The sequence below is a fragment of the Lissotriton helveticus genome, chromosome 12 (assembly GCF_964261635.1).
Source record: "Lissotriton helveticus chromosome 12, aLisHel1.1, whole genome shotgun sequence".
NCBI classification, from domain to species: domain Eukaryota; kingdom Metazoa; phylum Chordata; class Amphibia; order Caudata; family Salamandridae; genus Lissotriton; species Lissotriton helveticus.
In genome coordinates this window covers 851,325,861-851,350,053 of record NC_136073.1, presented here as the reverse complement: position 1 = coordinate 851,350,053, position 24,193 = coordinate 851,325,861, and the positions used below count along the sequence as shown (strand labels likewise).

The 24,193-nt window shown below is 44.7% G+C and overlaps 1 protein-coding gene across 1 annotated transcript; it reads right to left on the bottom strand.

Annotated features, from left to right (window-relative positions):
* Positions 1–393: 393 nt before the first annotated feature.
* Positions 394–7,659, bottom strand: NMRK2 (nicotinamide riboside kinase 2). The gene is made up of 8 exons (XM_078670925.1): positions 7,522–7,659; positions 5,210–5,300; positions 3,199–3,247; positions 2,816–2,987; positions 2,400–2,471; positions 1,973–2,079; positions 771–878; positions 394–675 (listed from the first exon to the last, which is right to left on the bottom strand). Exons 1-7 carry the CDS (start codon positions 7,545–7,547, stop codon positions 772–774), a joined length of 624 nt encoding a protein of 207 aa, XP_078527051.1. The 5' UTR covers positions 7,548–7,659; the 3' UTR covers positions 394–675; position 771.
* Between the last annotated feature and the right edge of the window lie 16,534 nt (positions 7,660–24,193).

Below are 24,193 nucleotides of genomic sequence, written 5' to 3'. Positions count from 1 at the left end.
GCTGTCAACACGTATGCCTTTCTTTACTCCTGCTCATAACATTCAAAAGGGGAGACATTTAACACCATCAATGCTACAGCATTTCCCCCTCAGCGCTGGCACTCATTGATTCCCATTGTTCATGTCGAGCTGAGCTCGTCATGAGCATGGAAGGGGTTAAGAAGCTCGGCATTTGACGTCCGATGTTCTGGTCTGTTGCTCTGTCATCACTCTTGCATATCCTGCATTTTCACACATCCCAACAGACAAGCCTTTAGCTTAACACAACACCATGTCATGTTGGCACCCTGGGTTTAGCCCACTGTTATAATGAAAAGAGAAACCTGCAACGGAACAGTAACACAAGCAAGCAGCTCATGAAAGACCCCTTTTTTTTTTAAATGAGAAAGAAAATAAGAAAGGCCATTGTGTTTATTAGCTTTAGTATAAAAAACATTTCCTTCCCCCACCCACCCAAAAGACGATGATTTATTCAGGTGTGCATCCTTCAAAGCACACGACGAAATGTGCAGTTATAAATAAATATTATTATAACAGTGCACCATGTGCCCTCTTCACTGCAGATTCACATTAAAATGCGGCCCATAGTACAAATATATACAGTCTTAAAATTAGATATTAACCACATGACGGCGCATCTATTTACAGCTTCTGTACAATCAAGTAGTCCAAACCCTGTAACGAGAGAAACACAAGTTAGTAATTTCTGAGACCTTCCCAGAGCATCAACATGCAGCCCTTCCCAGTAGACTCTAAAGTTGCATATTTACCCTAGGAGCCATTTAACAGCTGGTTCTGGCCGTTTAAGAGTTGGTTTTGGATTTCTTCGTACACTTGATTATACAGATCTTCCCTGGTCTTCAAACCATCAACCCAAGCTGAAATAAAGTGCAAAAGATACACCTCAGGTTAGTACACAGGCCACTATGTGAATGCAGTAAACACAATTCCACCAGTGATACACTAAAGATGTCCGACCAGGAAGTGTTTTTTTTTGCAATATAGGACTTCTAGAAGCTGCAGTATAGCCAGTTATTAATCTCAAGTCCACTCCAAAGAGATAATCAAAGCACAGTTGTTCAAGTCCTTTGTTAAAGCGGTCAGAGACCCTATTAATGTAAAGTTTGCATCTGAACAAGTCTTTGGGTGGGAGGTCATGGCCAGGTATTACACACACCACCCCCCCCCCCCGCCCCAAACAGGACAACCAAGTGTCAGTAGGGTTCTGACGTCAGTGGCAGAATTCAACTACGGTCAATGCACACAATTTCCATAAACTCAAACTTTTCACAACATGGCTGGCTCCCGGTTAAACAAAGAGTTCGCTTCAAGGCACTCTGTATTGTGTTTAAAGCCTTCAATGGAGCAGGACCCGACTTCCTTAGGTGTAAATTCCTCTGGTATGTCCCGGGGAGAACGCTACGCTCCTCAGGATCCAAATACGTTCAAGTCCCCCCATCTACAAGAGTCAACTGGGGAGGTAGGAGTTTCATTAACTGTGCCTCCAGAGCTTGGAACGAGCTTCCCCTCCACCTCAGGAGTGCCCCGGATCTCCTCTCCTTTAGGAAAGGGTTAAAGACCTGGCTCTTTGCACAGTAGCATACATTCTTTTCCCCCAGCAACCAGTGCTAGCGCCTGGACACCCAAGGGTAACTGTGCGCTCTACAAATGCAACTAACATAACATGGTTGTTGAGTACTAACAGACAAGTCAAATTTAATCCCATAACATGGTTCAATTATAGTCAGGAGGAAAAATGCCTCATGCCATCCTGTCCGCACCGACAAAGCCACGTTCTACCATTCTTTCTACCGTTTTCCCAACGTGAATCACAGTCTAAAATGTATCTTAATTCGTCTGTGGAGGTTAGGTGCGTCAGTGGACATCTGTTAGGATGCGGCCAGATTGTGAGGAGGGAGAACCAGAACAAGGTTTGCTCTTAGGTGCAAAAGTGCCCTTTGACCAAACTTACCAACATCCACTCCACTCTCTTCCATTTCTCGTCTGTGCTTCAGATACATGGGCCAAACATGGCCGTCGAACAGCCCAGGTGGGTCAGGTACTTCGTAGCTCCTTGTACTGTTGGGAAATTAAATTAGTGGAATGAAAATTCAATCAAGCTTTTGGCTCTAAAATACTTTGCTAAATGCTACGCAGACAATCCCTCAGGGCACATTTAACCATGAAGAAAAAGTCCTTTAAAATAGCGAACCGAGTATTAATTCGGCCTTACTGTTTTTGAACCTCAAGTTGGTTAAGCTCCTAGGGGAGTGATTAGATATGGAATACCATACATAGCCTACTTGGTAATGGACTAAACCCAGCGAAAAGGTGCTTTAGCATCAACCGCAACCAATTGGAACTTCGAGTGGCTGGCAGGTGCCTTGAGATACACTTACCTCCTTCGCCTCTTGCACTCCTCATATGGAACGGCTAGATAATACTTCCGGGTACAGAGGTCAATGAATGGCCTAGGGACAAACAAAATCATTAGCCCTAGTGATTTCATGGTGTAACCCAATAAAAACTCCACTCTGCCAATGCAGAGCTGTTCACAAAGCTATTGACAAAGACTGAGCAATTTACATAGTCAATGTCATTTTTGCTGCTTGATGACCAAAAAGTAGTTAAGTATAAAAAGACACGTGCCCCACTGAAATAGTACAAAGCAGCAGTTAGAGAAATAGCGAAGTCATAAATGTAGCACAATACTAGTCATTGGGAGCCACTAATCTTTGAACAGTATAGAAATTAATATTGATACAAAAGGAGGAAAATGGAGAGAGCTAACAAAATAACTAATGCAGCAAGTTACTTGTAGTTGTAGAGCAGGAAGCCTTCAACAATTAAGACATGGACATCTTCAGACCCCACCAGACCAGCATCTGGCGAGACAGGCACGCCATGAGACCGAGCAAACTTTGTGGGATTCTCAATCCACGCCTTCACCGTGTTTACCATGGCCTCCATGTCTATAGACGTTATCGCTGCCAGGGGAAAAGAGGAATGGATACAATTACTAGGGGACACACCAGCAAGCAGAGAATAGAAATAGTAAAGAGATAAAGAATGCAGAAATAAGACTATCAATTTATAGCAGAGTATAGAGTTAACATTAGTATAGCATTAATGAGAATATAAATAAAAAGAGTACTTATGATATACATTACTGCTTCCTACAGGGAGCACCGAGCTTACCATCCCACTGTTTAAAGCCGTCTTCCCCGACTTCTATCTGATCTTGTGGCTGAAATATAGTGAGCAATAAAACATTGCTGCAAACGCAGGGTCATCTGTAGATCTGATCACTACCTGACCGTGATCTACGACAGTAAGTGTGCACTTAACAAAACCCACACCACATTTCCACTGTTTGTAATGCACATTTATACCGCGAGCTCATGGGGTAGCCTTGCCACCCAAGAAGCTGGCTGTATAAAATTTTATACAAAGCTGCATGTCAGTTCAAGAGCAGACACCAGACTTTACAGGAAATGTTATAGTCGCACCACATTACTGGGGCAGGGTTAAGTGACAGTTGTCGTTAACATGACCAGAAGAGCAGGTATTCTAAGAATAGTTAGAGTTGCCAATAAATTCGGTGTCAAATGAGTAATTTATTTTTTACGACAGACGATGAGGAATGCTTACAATGTATTCATTTTTTTTTATTACAACAGTTGCAGCCTCACCAGGGCTAATTTTAGGATTTTTATGCCACCTCAACATTCATACTTTTCTGGGCAACAAGATGATCTCCCACTCCAAAAATCTAAAAATGCAGCCAGCTCAGCTTTTAATTCTGAGTAATCATCCAAGCCTTTCAAGCCACCAGCAGTATGTTGGCCAATGTTACAGGTAGCAAAAAAACAAATATAAAGGAACAGAGCCACTAGGGCTATGTCTAGGGCAGGCTATTGGCCAGTCTGTCTGACTTCAGTGATAAAACCACAGGCCTTAAGGGGATAAAGTCTGGCAAACAAAAATGTCAGCTGCCCAGAGCCAAAACCAGAGGATGCCCTGCAGATACATTTGATGTATCTTAAAAGTGTTGTTCCTTCTCATGAGCTAAAATAATCTAAATATAGCTCAGGAAGTTTTGTTTAACTATTAAATGATGAAAGTTCAAAGTAAACCACGAGAAGATGCTCCATGAGTTTGCATCCACATTGACACCTAAAAGGCACCTTGTGACTGCAAACGAGGATATCTATAAAGGGGAGCCTGGCTGACAGCCATCTGCTATCAAGTGAAGGATGTGCATGGCTTTAGCACCACAGCACTTTAAAAGGGTAATTAACCTTGGTGAGGTAATTATTGTTGTCAACTTTGTAAACACAAGCCTGTCCAAGCACAACTCGAAACTGGCCATGCTAACAGGTTCTCTAAATTCATTCTGAAACTCCATTAAGATCTGAAGTTCATTTTAAGTAGTCAAGCTATGTCTCTAGAAACTACGATGCAAAAGGGCTGTAAAACGTATTGAAAAAGGCAACACTATTTCTCAATATATGTATATCTCATTTTACTACCAATGATACAAAAATGCAGAACCAACATCACCAAATTCTGCCTCTTGTCAGATCCCTTAATCTACAAGGAGATTCTTAACTGAGACAGGCAGCCCCCACCCCATTTTTTTAGACCAGTTATGCGCTAAACAAAGTGTTTAAACGTTTTCGTGTATTTCATGTAAGGTCTTGGGCCTTCCAGTTACAGTAAGGCCACTCAATCCATTACAATACTAAGCTGGAACCAGCATTGTAGAAGCCCCATGGTGGGTGGGCGTAAATACAGGACTGGCAAGAAAGAAGTAATTCGGTCAATAAGTAAAACAAGCCTAAACCCTGCCCCAAAACCAAACATAAAAGAAGCACATTCTGTCACCAAAAAACAGAAAATCTGTACTGATGCATTACTGCCAAGTGCCACTGCTACACAATGAATAGCACACCTTTACATGGCATCATGTCTGTTTTGGTAATTCATTTCTCAAAAACATGCATAAGTGCCAGGCTGAGGTGTCACAAGAAAGGCCCACTTGGCAGCAGTGCTCGTTATACATTGTTCATTACAGGATAACATTCTCATTTTATGGAAGAAATGACATTTATCACATTAGACTTCTACTTTAACTACAGAACAAACCTTCAAAGATGTACAACTACATTTATGAGCAGTAATTAACAGTTCAAGTATCCAATCTTACCTTGTAAAAATCATCCTGATGCACAACACAACAGTTTGGCAAGTTTTTAACAAGCCTGTTGGTCAGAGTGGTCTTCCCACCATTGGTCACACTAGCAGAAAAGGGAATAAAATAAATGTAATCAGAAATATTTCTCAGTGCCTCTGACAAAAAAAATCTTACTGTTAGAAGCAATGCCATTTTAGGTTAAATTAGAGTTTACATTTCAAATGCAGGCATCACAAGTTCTCCTTCACATTGTATACAAACAGAATGTTGCGAACAAAGATGTGCCTTCGTATATTCTGTTATAGATCTTTCGTAAAGCACTACATTAAAGGAGTATGTGTAGAGTGCATTGTTGCTATGCAGGGGGGGGGCTACTTCTGTAACCTCAAAGATCCTTGTGAGAGGGATATTTTTTTATGTTTAGTAGGGGAGAAAAAAATCATATTGTACTGTCATAATATGAATATATATTTTCAGTCTACGAGGCTTCACCTTGGGAGAATTCCAATGTGGGCGTCATATTAGAAAACTCACTTTGTGATACTATAACACCGAATAAATTCAAAATACAGCACTACATTTAATTCAATGTTTGATGCTGTACTGGTATTTTAGTGAATATGAAAAAAAGTTTGATAGTGATAAAACTACAGCTGGTCGCAAAACGTGCCATCTTTCGCGATGAACTTTCCTAAAAATTAATTTGTAAAAGGTTTAAGTGTAAGCAAAATACAAGAGAAAAAAAATGAACAGCGATTTACACTACACACATACGTAATATTTGACACCAATACAATACTTCCTTGCTAGGTTACGACTATAACCTAAAACTACGAAAAAAATGAGAACATTATTACAAAGCTGTATAATAAAAGAGTTGTTGTATTAAAAACTAAAATGGCGTTATTGGTAGCGCAGGAAGAACACGTAGTGTCAAAAACAATAAATACACTATTTCAGCGAAAAATAAGTAAAGCCAGAATGATAGCAGTTTAATTGTTGTAATTTATAAGCGCAGTTAGAGATTCCGGACTAGAAATCTAAGGCTGCTGGGGAGGCAGGCAGCAACACCGGAAACCCGCGCTTTTAAATTTCCCGCTCCCCTCGGAAACCAAGTCACTGCGGCGCGCGCACGAGCCCCTGCAGTGAATGCGACAGCCGCTAGGACGGCGCGAGGTGTCGCAGCGGAACAGTGACCCGGCTGGCGCGCGCTCGCTCACTCGCACCCTTTAAATAGCACGTCAGCCGGACGAGGGAAGCGCGCGCCAAAAAAGCGGCAACGGCCGGGAGGAGGGAGCGGCGGCCGGGAGGAGGGAGCGGCGGCCGCGCGCGCGGGCTGACAGGTGGGCGGCACGTGAGGGGACGGTCGGTCAGGGGTCAGACAGGTTTGAAGAGGTCACCGAGATAACCGCCTTAGACAAGTTCATGGGTAGGGATGGAGAGGCAGCAATAGCGCCGGTAGAGGGGCTGACTTTCCTCAACGTTGGGTTATGTTATGAACACCCTTATGATAAATAACGAAACAACAAAAGTCCACGAAGCTCGCGCCATCTGGGACTCCCTTGAAACTCGAGTCCTTGGATCCCCGAGCTCTTTAATATATACAATGCCCCCTCCCCCACCGCGGACCACCAACAGCAGCACCCCCCCCCCCCCCCCCTTTACTGCCCCAAGTCTCCAAACTTCACGAAGCCAGGTGTTACCCAGAGTTTCCAACCACTGACCAGTTGGATCCCTTAAGTTTAGTTTGTGGCGCCCTCTCGAAGCTGTTGCTCTTGTCTAACTAGTGCCCATACTCTAGGGCAGGGGTATTCAAACTGGGTGGGGGCCTCAAGTGATGGGGGGGCGCCAGGCTGTGGTCAAAAGAAGCATTAAGCTGGTAGCAGTGCTTTGTTTTTAGGTGGTGGGGTAAAATAAGCAGCACTAATCGCTCTATTGGGCCATCAATGAATTCTTTTGTCATTTATATCCTAGCTGGGCAAAATAGCTGAGCAAAATGGTCACAGAATTTAACTGCACTGTTTAATAGGTCTTGTGTTTAAAAAGTCGAGACATTTCAAAATTGCCAGCTAAATATGACAATTGTAAAATATCTGAGGGGTCCCGATGACTTTTATTTATTTACTTGAGGGGCGCAGCATTCACGTTTTAAGAAAACTGCTCTAGGGGTTCTTTGATTAAGACACTAATCGGAGCGGGATGCTGACAATAGTGAGTTTCACTTGCTCTTTAAATACATGCCTACATATAATCCCTTCTTTCTCACTCAATGTAAATGCATATATATTTAAATCTACACACACACACACCGCGGCAGCACTCACCCTCCGATCCCTATGATGTACTTCATGGCAGCGCTCGGTTCTGGCCTCGTCTCCAGCTTAGAAGCTCCTTCAGCAGCTCTTTACTATTTCATTCAAAAAAAGGGCGCCGGACCCCAACATTTATACTCCCCGCGCTCCTGGCCCAGCCCCCCGCCTGATGTCACCGCACGTCCGCCCCCACCCCCGGCAACACCCCTGCACGTCAGCCGCTGGAGCACGCGCGCTCTGCCTGCACCTGTTTTGCCTCCAAGGGGAAGGAAGCTATTAATAAAACTACTGCTGCTGCTGCCTTCTTTACCTAAATTAGCTGTTGAGATTAGAAGGTGAAACGCCCCCGACCCTTCTGCACCGGATGGGGGAGCTGACAGAAGACCCCGCTTGCTTGTAGCCCCCCCCCCCCATTTTATAGTACTCCAGGAAATCCTTGGGTACTGTGAGAATTCGTCCACTTGAGACTGTGGAAACTGGCAAAGTGAGTGATATCGTGTGCCTTCTACAAGGCACTCAATACACGTGGCGTTAAGGCCAAATGACTGTATTGTAAGCAATTTATCTCTGGGTTTATGCTTTGGTGGCAGAGATTATATTGTGAAATGCAAGAGTCACATCACAAGCTGGCATGCTCCAATCCTGGGAAAACAGCGCAATAGGTTAGGCACCAATATAAACAGCTGCACAAAGTTAGAATTTTGAATCATCGGATGTTGAAAGTTTTAACTCTATCGTGGAATACTAAGCAGTGCTTCAAATGGAAAGAAAAGTAGTGCCGGTACTCACCAAATTGATAGGTCGTGGGCCCTAAGGGTCCAGTAGGAGAGCATCCTCGAGGCGGGTATTTAACAATATCAGCATTTTCTTGGTGTCTTTTGGAGGGTGCTGATCCTTAAGGCAAGTAGTGTATTTTACTAAATTTGCAAACAAATGGTATCGTTTTTGAAATGGTACCATACAAACATCCAGCACTACAAAACGATCAAGAACGTTGCAGTAAGGATGAAGTCTCGTCGGTGATGGTAAACTTGCCCCCAGGACACCCACATTCTAATCCTAGTTGCCTAATGACACCAATCTTGTGTTTTAGCCTCATTTAGAACAAACATTGGAAATGCAATAGGTCTCGCATTAGGAAAGTTTGAGCGATTGGTATTGTAAATGACACTTTTTTTTATTTATGTGTTGGTTTTGAAAATAGCAAATTTAATAGCTTTGTCAGTTACAATGTCAATAGTTTTAACTTTCGCAAATGTGACACCTATAGCATTTGTAATGCCATGTGTGTTGTATTTACGTGACTTACATGTATTGATATTACAAATAACAATGGCTTTTAATTTTGTAAATAGTTAATACTTAAATAAAAAAATTGTAATTTATAATGGCAATAGCTTGAACGTTTGTAAATAAATTTTGTGAAGATTATGTTCAGTGTATTTTATTGTGACGAAAATCCAAGAACATTGCATTTGCACCTACACACACACACAGAGCCACACACACACACATATAGATATGCTGGTGGTGGATCTGGGGGATATGGTGGTGGTGGATGTGGTGGTGGTGGTGGTGATGGTGGATGTGGTGGTGGTGGTGGTGGATGTGGGGGTGGATGTGGTGGTGGTGGTGGTGGATGTGGTGGAGGTGGTGGTGGTGGGTGCGATGGATGTGGTGGTGGATGGGGTGGTGGTGGTGGTGGATGGGGTGGTGGATGTAGTGGCGGTGGATGTGATGGTGGATGTGGTGGTGCATGCGGTGGATGTGGTGGTGGTGGGTGCGATGGATGTGGTGATGGTGGATGCGGTGGTGGTGGTGGATGGGGTGGTGGTGGTGGTGGATGTAGTGGCGGTGGATGTGATGGTGGATGTGGTGGTGGATGTGGTGGTGGTGGATGTGGTGGATCATTGAGGTCTATTTTGCATCAATGTATAAAAGTTTCTAAATAACTGCACAATAATGTGAAAAGGTGGCGCATAATTTGTTTCATTCACAATGTACCATATCATTTGCTTTTCAAAGCCACATAATAGCGCTGTCGGATAATTCGGCCCGGAGTTGCAGCATTTTGTCAGTCTCCTCCCCACCCTGCGGGTCATCAATGACATCGTTCAGTACCGGGATCTGGACGAAAACAACTGACAGTGATTGAGGGGAGACGGGGGCGGCATGTGGCCAATTTGTTCAAAAGAGAAGAAAGGGTAAGCTAGAGCAGTGCAGGGTGCGCAGAGTATACGTGCTGGAGAGAGACTCAGTGCTCAAGGTGCTGGTCGGGGTGAGGGGGGCTGGAGATGTGGTGACAGAGGGGATTGGGTGGGTGAAGGAGTGCGAGCTAGTGCTGGAGAGAGTGGCAGGAGGGGGAATAGAGGTGTTGGAGATGTGGAAGAGAGAAAAAACAGCAAGCTACTCCTGGATGAGGGGCGTGGGAGGGGGGCGGTGCTGGAGGATGGGGGGAGGTAATCGAAGAACAGGGCGAGAGAAAAAAAATCAAAGTAAGTGCAAAAAAATTGAGAGGAGAAAATACCATTACCGGAGAAAGGAAAGGCTACAGTCTGAACCCGTGCTCAAGGGGGGTGGGGAGGGGGGTCAGTGGTGAAGGGGAAAGGGAGATTGAAGTCGGTGCCGGGGAGGGTGAGAGATAGGCGGGAGCAAGATCGACGACGGAGTCGGGTTCAACGTTACAGCTGATTGTGGGCAGAGAATGGAGAGTGCGTTGCTGGAGAGAGTGGCAGATGGGGGAATAGAGGTGTTGGAGATGTGGAAGAGAGAAAAAACAGCAAGCTACTCCTGGATGACGGGCGTGGGAGGGGGGCGGTGCTGGAGGATGGGGGAGGTAATCGAAGAACAGGGCGAGAGAAAAAAAATCAAAGTAAGTGCAAAAAAATTGAGAGGAGAAAATACCATTACCGGAGAAAGGAAAGGCTACAGTCTGAACCCGTGCTCAAGGGGGGTGGGGAGGGGGTCAGTGGTGAAGGGGAAAGGGAGATTGAAGTCGGTGCCGGGGAGGGTGAGAGATAGGCGGGAGCAAGATCGACGGCGGAGTCGGGTTCAACGTTACAGCTGGTTGTGGGCAGAGAATGGAGAGTGCGTTCGGGGAGGGGGATCGGTAGCGAGGGCTGAGGAGCAAGACGGGTGAGAACCAGCGGTGAGGGGCAGAGTGATCCAGTGCTGGCAGATGAAACAAGACGGAGGGCATTGCTGTGGGGAGGGGGGAGTAGAAATGAGACACGGCGGGAGGGGGCGGAGCGGGGAGAGCGGCATGAGGGTGTGAAGTAGCAGGGGCCTTTGAAGTGAAGCTAAGCTTCACTTCAAAGGTGTGGAAGGAGTGCTGCTGGTGATTGACTGGCGATTTGATGATGTGCACGCGCATTTTAGGTCAATACGCTTGCGCATTGACCTAAAAGCGCACGGGCACAGCATCAAATCGCCAGTCAATCGCCAGTCTAGGTAAAGCTTATTTAAGCCCCTATATATCTCGCTCCCGCTCAATGCGCATGCGCATTGAGATAGGTCGCTCGACCTAAAAATGAGGTTCTGTCACAGTCTACCAGTACCCTTTCCTTTCCCCACCCAACACTAGTACTGAGTAGCTTTTATTTCCCACATCCACATCTTAGACCCTTGGACTGTGGCCGTCTGCATCATTAGGCTGCGAAGATGATGCTTCATAAGCGGAGTAACCCGATTCGGAGATCTCTGTATGTGACAGAATTGTAGTTTCAGACTTTCATCCACTGGAGGCTGACAAATTAAGTACCATCATTTTGTGTGAATATCACTATCGTCTGTGTATTGATGGGTTTATATATATCAAATATTCTGTACATAATGCTGCACTGAAGAAATATTATCCATACTCTGAAATTGGAGGTTAATGTTAATGGTCATTTATAAAGTGCACGTATGCCGTTTGGCTTCATGGCGCTGATAGGCTCACTAGCTAACCAGAGTTGATTCAGTTGTATGCTTGCTGGAATAACCAGATCTTAAGAGATTTCCTGATTTGCAAAAGGTCCTTGTTAGATCGGATTTCCTGTGGAAAAGAGTTCCAGAGTTTGGGGGCGAGGACTGCAAATGTACAACCTCCTTGACGAACTCGGTTAAATCTCGGGATGGTAAGGAGTGAGAGGTGGGTAGAACGGAGATTGCGGACAGGGGTATGTCTAGATATCAGCTTATTGATAAATGCAGGGCTACTGCCATGCAAAACCTTAAAGACAAGACATCCTGTCTTAAAGGCACATCGCTGGATGATGGGAAGCCAATGCAATTTCTTTAGCAGGGGTGTAGCTGAATGCCAACGTGGCTGTCGATGGACCAGCCTAGCTGCATTGTTTTGGACCAGTTGCAGTCGTTTAAACAGATATAGTGGCATGCCCAGATATACCGAGTGGCATAGTCTAGGTGGGACAGGACAGTTGCCACTATAATTTGAATCAAGGCATCATGGGTAAAGAAGCGATGAATTTTCCTGCTCTTACGTAGCTGGAAAAAAGATTTGGAGACAACCGCACCCACTTGAGATTTTAACGTGAGCTTGTTATTGATAGAGACTCTCAAGGTCTTGGCCAAAAAGGACGATGAGGGAGGTGAGCCCAGCTCTGCTGGCCAATATTGAGTGCCCCAGAGCTCATGGCTATCTCCGATCAAGAACATTTCTGTTTTTCCTGGATTTAGTTTGAGATGGTTACAATCCATCCACTGTTGTATGAACAGCATTGTAGCTTGGAAGTCCGCAACTGAACTATGAGATCCTTCGATTTTAAAGACCAGCTGTAGGTCATCTGCATAATTAAAAACTGTCACCATTCTTTCTCTCAGGGAACGAATTAGTGGAGCCATATAGATATTAAACAAATGTGGGGAGAGCGCTGAACCCTGTGGGACTCCACATTTGATTTTACGTGAAGGAGCAAGAAAGTTCCCTTGTCGAACAGCCTGAGAGCGATCATCAAGAAAAGAGGTGAACCAACAAGCTGCGATGCCTTCAATGCCAGCGAGTTTGACACGGTCGGCCAGGGTGACATGGTTGACCGTGTCAAAAGCGGCAGAGAGATCCAGCAGTACCAAAGCCCGGGGAGCCCCTTTATCAATATGATCCCGAAGAGTATCCAATACAGCAAGAATGACAGTTTTGGTGGAATGGGCAGGGCGAAACCCTGCCTGTTGGGGATCCAAATATTTGGACTCCTCCAGGAAGTTGGACAAACATTTGGCCACATGTGTCTCTAATAGTTTTGCCAAGAATGGGAGCAGGGAGATCGGACAGTAGTTAGAGGGAAGCGTAGAATCAGCTCCTGGTTTCTACAAAAGAGGTACCACTACCGCTTTCTTAAAGGCTATGGGCACTTGACCAGAAGCTAAGGACTCATTTAACAGCGAGAGTACAGGTCCTGGGAATGCTGTAAAACAGTCTCTAAGTATGTGTGAAGGACAACAGTCCAAGGGTGATCCCGATTTAACCTTCAACAGAAGTTCCTTGAAGGTTTCCATATTGATGGTAGGAAAGTTACTAAGAGTGCTGTTATTTGGTGGAAAATCAGGGGCTCTAGACGTACTCATATGCTTAGGAATTTTAGCCTTAATAGCAGTAATTTTGTCAATGAAATAATCATTAAGGGAATTACATAGGGCTTGGGAGGGCAATGCTTTTAGTAGAATTCTTTCAGGATTAGATAGTTCATTAACCCCTTCGCTGCTCATGACGAGCTCAGCTCGTCATGCAGTACACTGATCGTGTGCTCATGACGAGCTGAGCTCGTCATGAACAATGGTAAATATGCATTTGCAGCACAGGAGGGGAAAATCCATAGCAGCCAAGGTGTTAACTATATTGAAGATCTCTTAAGAGTTTTTATTTGAATTGAAGATACGTGTTGAAAAATAACTAGTTTTAGCTAGTAGAATTTTTTTTGTATTCTTTCCTGGCTTCTATATAGAGTCGTTTTTTCCCATGGCAGTAGTTGGAGCGCCATTGTCTCTCTAATTGCCGTAGTGCCAGTTTCTGTTTTTTTAGTTCAGAAGAAGGTGCATATGTGTCCTGTGCAGAGCTGCTCACATCACTGTGATTAGACTGAAAGATAGCACCAATTATTTATTTGCATTTTACAGATCCATGTGTCTCTTATATAGAAAACATGTTGCTTAGTTGCAATCATTTTTAATTGGGGAGAAGATGTGGCCTAAAGGCTAGGGCGGCCAACCTCGAAGCTGGGGAACCGGGTTGGAGTCTTGGCAGGGATGCTCAGCATCCTGTGTTTCTGGGCAAATCACGTAATCTCCCCGTGCTGAACAAATATGAATGTGTCCGTCTGTAACACAACTGGTGCTCATGTAAAGTGCTCTGATGCCCTCGGGTCTAGTTTGCTAAAATGACATTTTGCAGAGTATGTGAAAACCAAAGCATATTAAAACAGTAATCATTCAATCATTTTTAAGACAAGTCCATTTCGTTATTGCCTTAATGTTTCTCAAGGCTCTAATGATCAATACATTTGACCTCATTTGATCTTAACTGAAAGGAGATCAACTGAGCTTTCTTGCCAGCAGGAATGGAAAGCAAACACCCGACCCTGCACTCTTTCGAACATGCATGTAAACAGTCTCTCACACACACAAAACACTTAGAAATCGAACTGCTCCCCCTAACCCAGACACCTAGTATCTGCAAACAGTTTTTGTATAAAAATAGACTTCAAGGGTGGCAGGCAGTTAGTGGCACCGCAGGGGCGCCCCAGCCTACTGAAATGGAGCATGAGAGAGTAACTGCTGGCTTGTCTCTTCCAGGTCTGTCACTGTATGTGGATCCGTGACAGCATGGGTGAGCACATACACACACGTGCTGGAACACTCAATACTTTTTTCATACATGCGGCTGGAGGTTCCCTTATGTATGTTGTGCCTCAGCTCACTGCCTCTTGGTTCACCCTGGCCACTCTCACAACACAACCAAATTCCAAATGTTCATGCCAAGTATTGTGTGGCCAGACATGCAAAGTGCCCTAATGCTCTTTGGCCAAGTTTGGCTCATATGTGCGTAAATTGTATTTTTTTTTTAAGTTTTACATAGCGCAAACTTGGCCCACGGGCATTAAAACACTCTACATAAGAAGCGGACGTTTTACATGAAGGCATACTATTTTTTTATTATTATGGCACAAGGAAATTAAGTGATTTGCCCAGAATCACAGGATGTTGAACCATCAACGGAATTTGACCTCCCCATGCCATTACGACAAAAAGGTATGCTTTCATGTAGAACAACTTGCGCCAAAGTACTTTAGGCACTATGGCAGTCAATGGCGGGTATATTCCAGTGCTAGCTTGCTGCTTCTGCAGCCTTAGTTATAATCTAACTGACAGGCCATGAGTTCCAATGTTGGGAGCTCTAGCCATCGGTCCACATTTCATTCCTATCACACTGTCCGTTATACTGTAGCAGCCATTTAGCACCGGAATACACTCACCATTGACTGTCGAGGCGCCTCAGTGACACACTCCACTCAAAGCCTGATCCCAGCTATCACTAGGAATAACGGTACTCTCCTAGCACAAGGAGAAGTTCGGCAATCTAGGGGAGAACTCTGAGAAGTGCCGGTACTCCGTACCTGTGAGTACCGGCCTATATACAGCACTGCTTCTAAGGGTGTTAGTGAACAAGTTATAGAGGTGGGTGAGCCAACAAATTTAATTACAAGACAAGGAGGCTACATTATGCATTAATCCTTTAATGCCAACTCACAACAGCCGCTTACATCATAAAGGAACAATAAAGATCCAGATAACATCACGCCATCAATATAAGCCATGAGCAGGAGTAGAGCTGCCTCTTTTACATGCGGCTCACAACAGATAAGTACTACTCTTCAATCTTTCATTATTGTTATTATGTACATGTTATTTTACTCGAATTTACTAAATGTTATATGGTACCTATTTGTTAACAATATACCTATATATATTAACAAGGTATAACACCTTTTAATCAGAAAGCGCTGTGTAACTCGCTTTTTCCGCCCCCTCCCTCGACTTCCAATTTATGGTTGTCGATCTCTTGTGCCCCTCTGTCCTCCTTCCCTTACCGTTAGGAGTTCTTGAGGGTTTCCACTGTTTATTGGCATTACATGTGCCTCCTCCTCCTCCATTTATGGCTGTATTTCTGTCCCATCGCACCTTTCAGCAGGATCCCGAATTATCTCCTTGTTTTTTTGTGACGATATTCTAAAAGCGCACAACATAGGACTCCCGAGACCCGCCTGCGGGAGCTCTTCATTTGGGACAAGAGGAATGGACCTTGGCAACGGCGGCGCTACGCCGTATGCCTGCTAGGGTTCATTCCTCCGTTTGCATGGTTCAGTTGCTTGAGCGCGTCGGTTTCCCTCCGAGGCTTTACGGACTGCGCTCTTTACTACGATCAGCTGTTTCCTGCCGTTTTATTTACATCGAGAGTATTTTGGACACTTCTGAGCTTTCTGACTCCACTAACCTGCGAAATTATTTAAACACATTAAACAAGACTATAGGTTCCATTATAACTTTCTTCCTTTAAAAAAAAAAAGGGGGGAATTTAGAATATAATATTTATAGCTTTTAGAATATAATATTTATACTTGGGGACTTTGTTTAATTAGAATAATTACTAAACATCTTTTTAGCCCTTTAATAAGGTTTTTTCCCTTTCCTGGATTGATACTCATTAAGTAAGCCTCTCTACTTTTTAACAACTTGGTGTTATCCACCTACTTACCTGCCATGTCTGATATGGAATCGGACGATACAGTGGCTAGCTCCCCAAATCATAATAGCGACGCCTTTAAATCTTTCCTACAAAAGGAAATGAGATCATGTATGCTGGATACCTTAAGAGAGGTTATGTCCAATAAAAGATCCTTGCTTAATCTTGACACTTGCGAGCCCGAAGTTGAACACTCAAAGCACCATAAAAAATCCAAACACTGCCTAAGCACTGATGGAGGTCATGATACCTCGCATGACATGGGAGGTCCAAGCACCTCACAAGGTATGGGAGGCCCTAGCGCCTCAAAAGATAAGGTTGCCCCTCGCGGCACATTCAGGTTAGGTGTCCCTAGCGCCACAAATTTGGCGAGTGCCCCCAGCGGCACATGTATCGACAGTGCACGTGTAGATCCTAGCTCTGATGAAGACGAGTTCTCCAATGACCCCGACGATGAATTCGTCCTTGACCTTGATGAGCAAGACATAGTCGATTTGGATCTTAACACTCTTTAAGAGGCAGTTTCCTCCCCCTCTTCAAAGGACGCGATCCTTGACCCTCTAGGTGGAGAAATGTTCTCCCGGATCAATATCTCCCACCCTAACAGCTCAAGGTGGTATCCACACGACCACGTCGCGAAGTTTGTGACTAAATGGGTTAGGAACTCTCTCTCGAGAGAGAATCATGGAACACTATGAAGTCTGAGTGTCCTAGACCGTACATAGAAGATAAAGTATGCCAAACACCTAACCTAGACCCCGACCGTATAAAGTTCTTATTTAAATTAGGCGAAGATCCCAGGAAGGGCCTGGAAAGGGCTCTTAAAGCCTGTCAGGATCGCCTTCTTGACCTCTTAGGCCCCCTTACTAGGATTTTCGACTTAGCTGAAGAATCACACATTTCTAACTCTCCCCTTGATACCAATCTAATAAGGGGATGGAGCCAAAGAGCAATAGTACTCCTTAGTAACGCAAATTCCTCGCTTAACATTGAAAGAAGGAAGACTGTCCTTAATAGAATAAATCCAAAACTCGGCGATCTTGCCGAGAAAGAACCTTCGTCTAAGCCCAATGGCCTCCTCTTCGGAGAGGACATTATTAAAACGCTTGGTAAATATGTCGCAACTTTTACCGCTTTCGACAAAGCTCAAAAGAACATGAAAAGAGTTTTTCCTACAAACCTTTTTGGTCAGGCCGGAAGAAGGGGCCGCTCTTCCGGCCGCGGAAATTTCCGGCCCTTCTCATCAGGAAGAGGAAGAGGTTCTTCCGGTAGAGGCTTCTACCCCTCCAACAACAGACAATACTACCCACAGAGAGGAATAGGTTCACGTGGAAGAGGTTTCCCCCCGTGGTGCTTCCAACAACACTACTCAAAGTAAGTACTTCTCTTTCTTCTTCCCCTCCAAAGGTCGGGGGCAGGCTCAAACATTTCTTTCACGTTTGGGAGTCCTTGACACAAGACCCCTGGGTTCTCGAGACAGTCCAGGGTTTCAAAATAGATTTCATACAGATCCCACATCAATCTGTTACTCCCAAACCTCTGGTTCTTCCTTTAGAACACATAGAAATCGTCAAAGAAGAGGTCTCTTCTATGTTGAAAAAGGGCGCTATAATCGAGGTACCTTGGTCTCAAAAATTTTTGTAAGCACCCTCTTCTTAGTCGAGAAGAAGGACAAGGGTTGGCGACCGGTAATAAACCTTTGGGAGGTAAACAAATACCTCGTTTATCGACATTTCAAGATGGAGGGCATCCATCTGCTAAGGGACCTTCTCCTCCGAGAAGATTGGCTGGTCAAATTGGATTTAAAAGATGCCTATTTCACCATACCCATGGCAAAAGAACATCAACCCTTTCTCCAATTTATTTGGGACGATCGCCTCTTTCAATTTCAGGCCCTTCCATTCGGCCTTTCATCCGGTCCTTGGTGCTTCACCAAGGTCATGAGAACGATCGTCTCCATCCTGAGATCCAGAGGTATTCGTCTCATCATCTACTTAGACGACATCCTTATCATGTCCCAATCTCATGCACAGATATTAGAAGATCTCCAAACCTCCATGAACCTCATAGAGGATCTCGGATTCATTATAAACAGGGAAAAATCCATTCTTTTACCCTCCAAATCTCTGGAGTTCCTAGGTTTCACGGTGGACACCTCCAGCTGTCTCCTCTTACTCCCAAAAAAAGAAAATTGCCAAAATTTGCAAAGAGATCAGGTTTGCTCTAAGGCAACAGTCTCTCTCCCTCCGGGAATTAGCCAGACTTCTCGGTCTCCTTTCTTCCTCGATCCAAGCTATCTTCCCAGGTCCGCTGAACTACCGTGCTCTTCAGAGAGTGAAAGCCAATGCTCTCAGATCCGGCCTTTGGTACGGAGACCACGTTTTTCTGGACGAACAAGCCAGACTGGAACTCTCTTGGTGGCTGGACAATTTGGACGCTTGGAATGGAAGGGCTATCTTCGGTTCGACTCCGGACTTCGTTTTAGAGTCAGACGCCAGCCTTCACGGCTGGGGAGCACGTCTCCTCGACCAGGACACTGGTGGCGTATGGACCCCTTCAGAGTCATCTCACCATATAAATTTCCTAGAATTGACGGCCGGTCTGTATGTCTTGATGAGTTTCAGACACTCTCTTCAGGGCAGATCCGTTCTCCTGAAGATGGACAATGTTTCCGCAGTCTCCTATATCAACCGTCTCGGTGGTACGAGGTCTGTCGACCTATCAGACCTGGCCAAGAAACTCTGGATGTTCTGTTTGGAACACGAGATCTCACTGAGGGCAGAATACCTCCCGGGGAAATCCAATCTCTCAGCGGATTGGAACTCGAGATTCCTTCTAGATTTCAGCGATTGGAAACTCGATACGTCCGTTTTCAATTCCCTGGTTCACTTCTGGGGTCCTTTCGATATGGACCTTTTCGCAAGCCGTTTGACTTTCCAACTCCCTCAGTATTTCAGCTGGATGCTGACCGTGAACGCTTTCCTCCAACCTTGGGCTCCTCTCCACCCCTACGCCTTTCCGCCATTTGCTATGATCCAAAGGGTTCTGCAGAAAGTGAGACAAGAACAGTGCGCTCTGGTCCTGATAACCCTTTTCTGGCCGTCTCAAGCATGGTTCCCCAGAGCTCTGGAACTTTCTTGCGACGTTCCCTTCCTGATTCCGGCTACTCAAGGGCTCCTTCTAAACGCAAACAGAGAAGATCACCACCTGGTTCTCTCAGGGAATCTGAACCTTCTTGCCTGGAAAGTGTCAGGCAATCTAACCAATTGTCTGGACTTTCGTCATCTGCTCTCACTCTCCTTGGAGAATCTTGGGCACCTGGAACACACTACAGATATAATAACATCTGGAAAAAATGGTCTAGTTGGTGCTTGGAAAGGGACTTGGATCCCGTGGAGGCTCCTATCGTCAATATAGTGAATTTCCTGGTGGAACTTTTCAACAGTGGTCTTTCTTATAGATCTATTAACTGTTTTAGATCTGCAATTTCCGCAGGACATTCTCTTGTCAACAGTAAGACGGTAGGTAAGAACGTTATCATTTGTAGAGTTCTTAAAAGTTTCAGGCTTAAAATGCCCCCTAGGCCTAAATATCAATCTGTTTGGGATGTTAAACTCTTGCTTGACCTTTTTTGCTCCTGGCCTGATAACTCCCTTCTTAACAGAAAATGTCTTTCAATTAAACTTGCCTCTCTCTTATGCCTGATTTCTTGTCACAGGGTTTCCGACGTCAAAGCTTTAGATATCTCTTATAGATGTTATGACATGTTTGGTGTAAATCTGAAATCTATAGAAGAACTAAGACCATGTCTGATTTTCATTTTTTATCCTCGTTTTGTTTTCTGCAAAAAACTTTGTGTAGTTGATTGCATGAAGGAATATGACTCAAGAATGAAAGACCTTCGTCCACCTGATGCAAATTAACTTCTTGTCTCCTATGTCAAACCCTTTAAACCCATCTCATCCTGCTCTATTGCTAGGTGGGTTAAGTTGGCTATGAACTTTGCTGGTATTGATCTTTCTAAATTTCAAGCTCACTCTCTAAGAAGTGCTATGTCCAGCAAATCTTTTTGGTCTGGTGGTAAGTTGGATGTTATCCTTAAGTGTGCAGACTGGTCTAATGCTTCTACCTTTGCGCATCATTACTGCAAACCTGTTGAACATGTTTCTGATGCTGTTATTCAGGGCTACCAACATGCATAATGTAGCCTCCTTGTCTTGTAATGAAATTGCGATTCTCCTATTAACATGACCAGAGAATCTGGATTTCATTAAAGACACGGAGGCTAACATTATCCCCCCTTCTAACATTATCCCCCCTTCCCTCCCTTGGATGGAGTATATATTTTGGATATATCGTTCAATTAGACATTAATAACACTTAATGTTTTTTGGATGTGTATTCAATTTTCAAAGTTTAAGTTTGCCTACATCAAATGTTATAACTAACTTTCTGAATTCTCCTCGTATGTCAACGGTTAAAATTTTTGATGTTCTTTTCAGATATTTCGAATAAATGGATCTCTACGGTTTTTGCTTCACTTCCTTCCATGGATTTCAACCTCTTCACCATCCTTGTACCAAGTTGCAGCTTGATTAGACTTCTCATCGTTCGTTCGCAGCTCTACTCCTGCTCATGGCTTATATTGATGGCGTGATGTCATCTGGTTCTTTATTGTTCCTTTATGATGTAAGCGGCTGTTGTGAGTTGGCATTAAAGGATTAATGCATAATGTTAGCCTCCGTGTCTTTAATGAAATCCAGATTCTCTGGTCATGTTAATAGGAGAATCGCAATTAACAGTTACTGCTGAGCCAAGGGTCTGGCTTGGATCTTCAAGCTCATGCAAAAGCCTAGCCCAGAAAATGTTTGTGTACACCATCCTTAAAATATTATAGAAACTCTTCAAAATCCGAAAAAGCGTATTTCTTTAACATGGAGAAGCTTTGATATGAATACATCACATTATAGCACTGCCCTAAGAAATACTTATTTAACCCCTTCGCTGCGGGGGTAATTCCCCACGGCACGGGAGGGAGGGTAGGGGCCGCGGCGCAGCAGTGCTCGTGACGAGCCCAGCTAGTCATGAGTCACAGGAGAGCTGTGCTCATGACGAGCTGGGCTTGTCACGACTCCGCCCACTGATTAATTCACCCTCATAGGCGGGGAATCAATTGCGTGTGGACGGACCGCGGCAGTTATGACGAGCCCAGCTCGTCATGAGCACAGCTCTACTGTGACTCATGACGAGCTGGGCTCGTCATGAGCATGGAAAAGGTTAAGTGATAGTTTTTAAACATGAATTATTAGTGATCCAAGAGGCAAGACACTTGTTATATAAACCCTCGATAAGGCCCAGATTATTATAAAGCAACATTATAGCATATTAAATCAAACACAATAGGTTTTTGTACAATGGCATTCTGAACTAACCTATTTGAAAGTGCTTTCATATGCATTAATGAAGGAAAAAGACTTTTGGCGAAATAAAATATTTCCTAAGATCGCACAATTTAAGAGGGGAAGCTGCAATTAATCACGTTTTCTGAATTCATGTTGTACCACACGTTGTACCAAATGTTGTTCCAAACAGCTAGTAAATGGTTACTTCCCTTTCTTTGCTCTAAGGCTTTATTTTCACCTCTGCATTTTCCTGCTGTTTCTATTTAGAAATAACTTGATCCTCCGGTATTAGAGCACTTTCCAATAGCACCACCTACATTACCCAAGGCCACATTTCATTTTTCATAGGGATGGGGAGGTTAAGTGATTTTCCCAGAATCACAGGATGTTGAACTAACGCTGAGACTCAAACCTGGCTCCCTGTTTTCAAATTCTGCAGCTTTGGTTGTAATGCAGCACCCATGCACATGTAGGGAAGTAGGCAGAAGGCACATGAACGCTTGCCTCATCATGCACTCGGGGTTCCAACAAGACCTCAAGGTAAGCCAGGCTTCAAGCTCGAGCCTGGCTCGAGCTTTCAGTGGCTCGCCCACATTTAACAGGTTATTTACCTTTGGTAACGCCTTATCTGGTAGATACTCTTTTGTACGACCAAGATAAAACGACAATGTCCTTTTTGTTCCAGACGGTGGAGTCTCTTCTTTTTGTGGTGAGGCGGAGCAAAAGAGGTAGGCAGTGTGATGATCTGGCCTAACTGGAAAAGAGTTACAACATTTTGAAGGAAGGCAACACATGTTCAGAGGACCAGCTTGTCCAGGTAGAAGGTGGTGTAGGGAGGGTGTGGCGAGAGTGCCTACAGTTCGCTGAACCTCCTGCCTGATGTAAAGACCACTAGAAAGGCAGTTTTGATGGTCAGTAGCCGAAGAGGGCACTTATGCAGAGTATCAAAAGGTACAAATATCAAGAAAGTTAGAACAAGATTTAAATCCCACTGGGGCATGATGAATGGCCTGCGGGAAATGTGCTGCAAGCCTTTAGAAACATAGCTACAACAGGTGACTTGAATAAAGAGGGTTGGTCCAGCAACCGCAAAAATGCCGAAATGGCTGATGGGATGACCTTTAACTGTGCCCAGAACACAGCCCTGTTGGGCCAAAGATAGAGCAAACAGAAGAACCTTAGAGAAAGATGCAGAAAGCGAGTCAATGTTTTTTAGAATCCAACATGTCCCAAACTTATCCCAATGGCAGACGTATGCCGACTTGGTGAAGGAACGCCTGACTGCCAGAATAATATCAGATACTTCAGGAGGAGAGTAATATCTCTTAACCGTCATCGTGAAATCTTCACGCATGAATGTGAAGGGTGCGCAGGTTCAGGTACAGAAAATCATCTCGAAGAGGCAGCCTTATCGAGGGACCAATGGTCGTGCTCAACAGCTCGGGACACCAGACTCTCTGTGCCCAATCCAGACCTACAAGATTAACCTGGGCCCAGTCGTTCCCGATCTTCTTGAGTGCTCTGGGCAGGAGTGGTATAGGCGGAAAGGCGTACACGAGGTTGGAGCTCCACTCAAGACAAAAAGCATTTCTAAGTAGGAGTCGCCTTGGAAACACCAGTGCACAAAACTGCTGACTTTGCACCTTCTCTGTGGTGGCGAAAAGATCTAGCTAAGGCTCTCCCCACTGCTGAAAGAGACTTTGCACCACCTCCGGGTGGAGATGCAATTCGTGATCCCCTAGACATCTTCGCCTGAGTTTGTCCATCCTGGCGTTTGGAGAGCCTGCCAGGTGTTGAACCGCAAGGAAAATGCCCTGGTGTTCCAGCCATGTCCGGAGATGCAGAGCCTTGTGTCCGTAATATAATTTAAAAATCTTGATGTGAATGCTTGAAAAATTATCAGTGTATGTCAACAACAGAGGCTCAGATTATGCTTGTTCAAAGTTGATCCACTAGCACAGAAGCCAAGGCCAACTCTGACAGTTTCTTATCAATGCGCATTAGAATGGGTTTTCTGCACTCAGAGGAGCGCGCGCAGTTGGTACCGCTGATCTGACAGATTGAGCCAGGACGTCAGGGTCATGGGGTCCCAGACTCTTTGGCTTCCAAATAGCCAAGAGTCCAGTAACGTCCAGTAAACAGTCTTGACACAACCACCAGGCCCTGTCAATGCCCTTCGAGAATTTCTTTAGGAAAGTGGTCATGATTGGATCCGTCTCAGGGGTGTCTGCCATTTTGCCCTCTCATATTGGACAAGGGCATTCTGTGCAAAGCCTCGCACTCATTGTGCAGATTTGTCTGCACATATTGAGCTACTTCCGGTGAAGGGGTCCAGTCTCTGCGTCTGGGGTAGATGATCTCATCTGGATCAGAACATAGGATATCCATATGAGACATGTTATGGAAAGTAGGGGGGTCAGAGCAGCCTGTCGTTTCTTGGGTGAACAGGGTTGGAGTTAGAGTGGGAGGACTGTACCGGAAAGGGTGGGGGTGTCATCATTATTTTGGTCAGAGTGAGAGGCTGCAAAGGTGGGTGGGAGTGCAG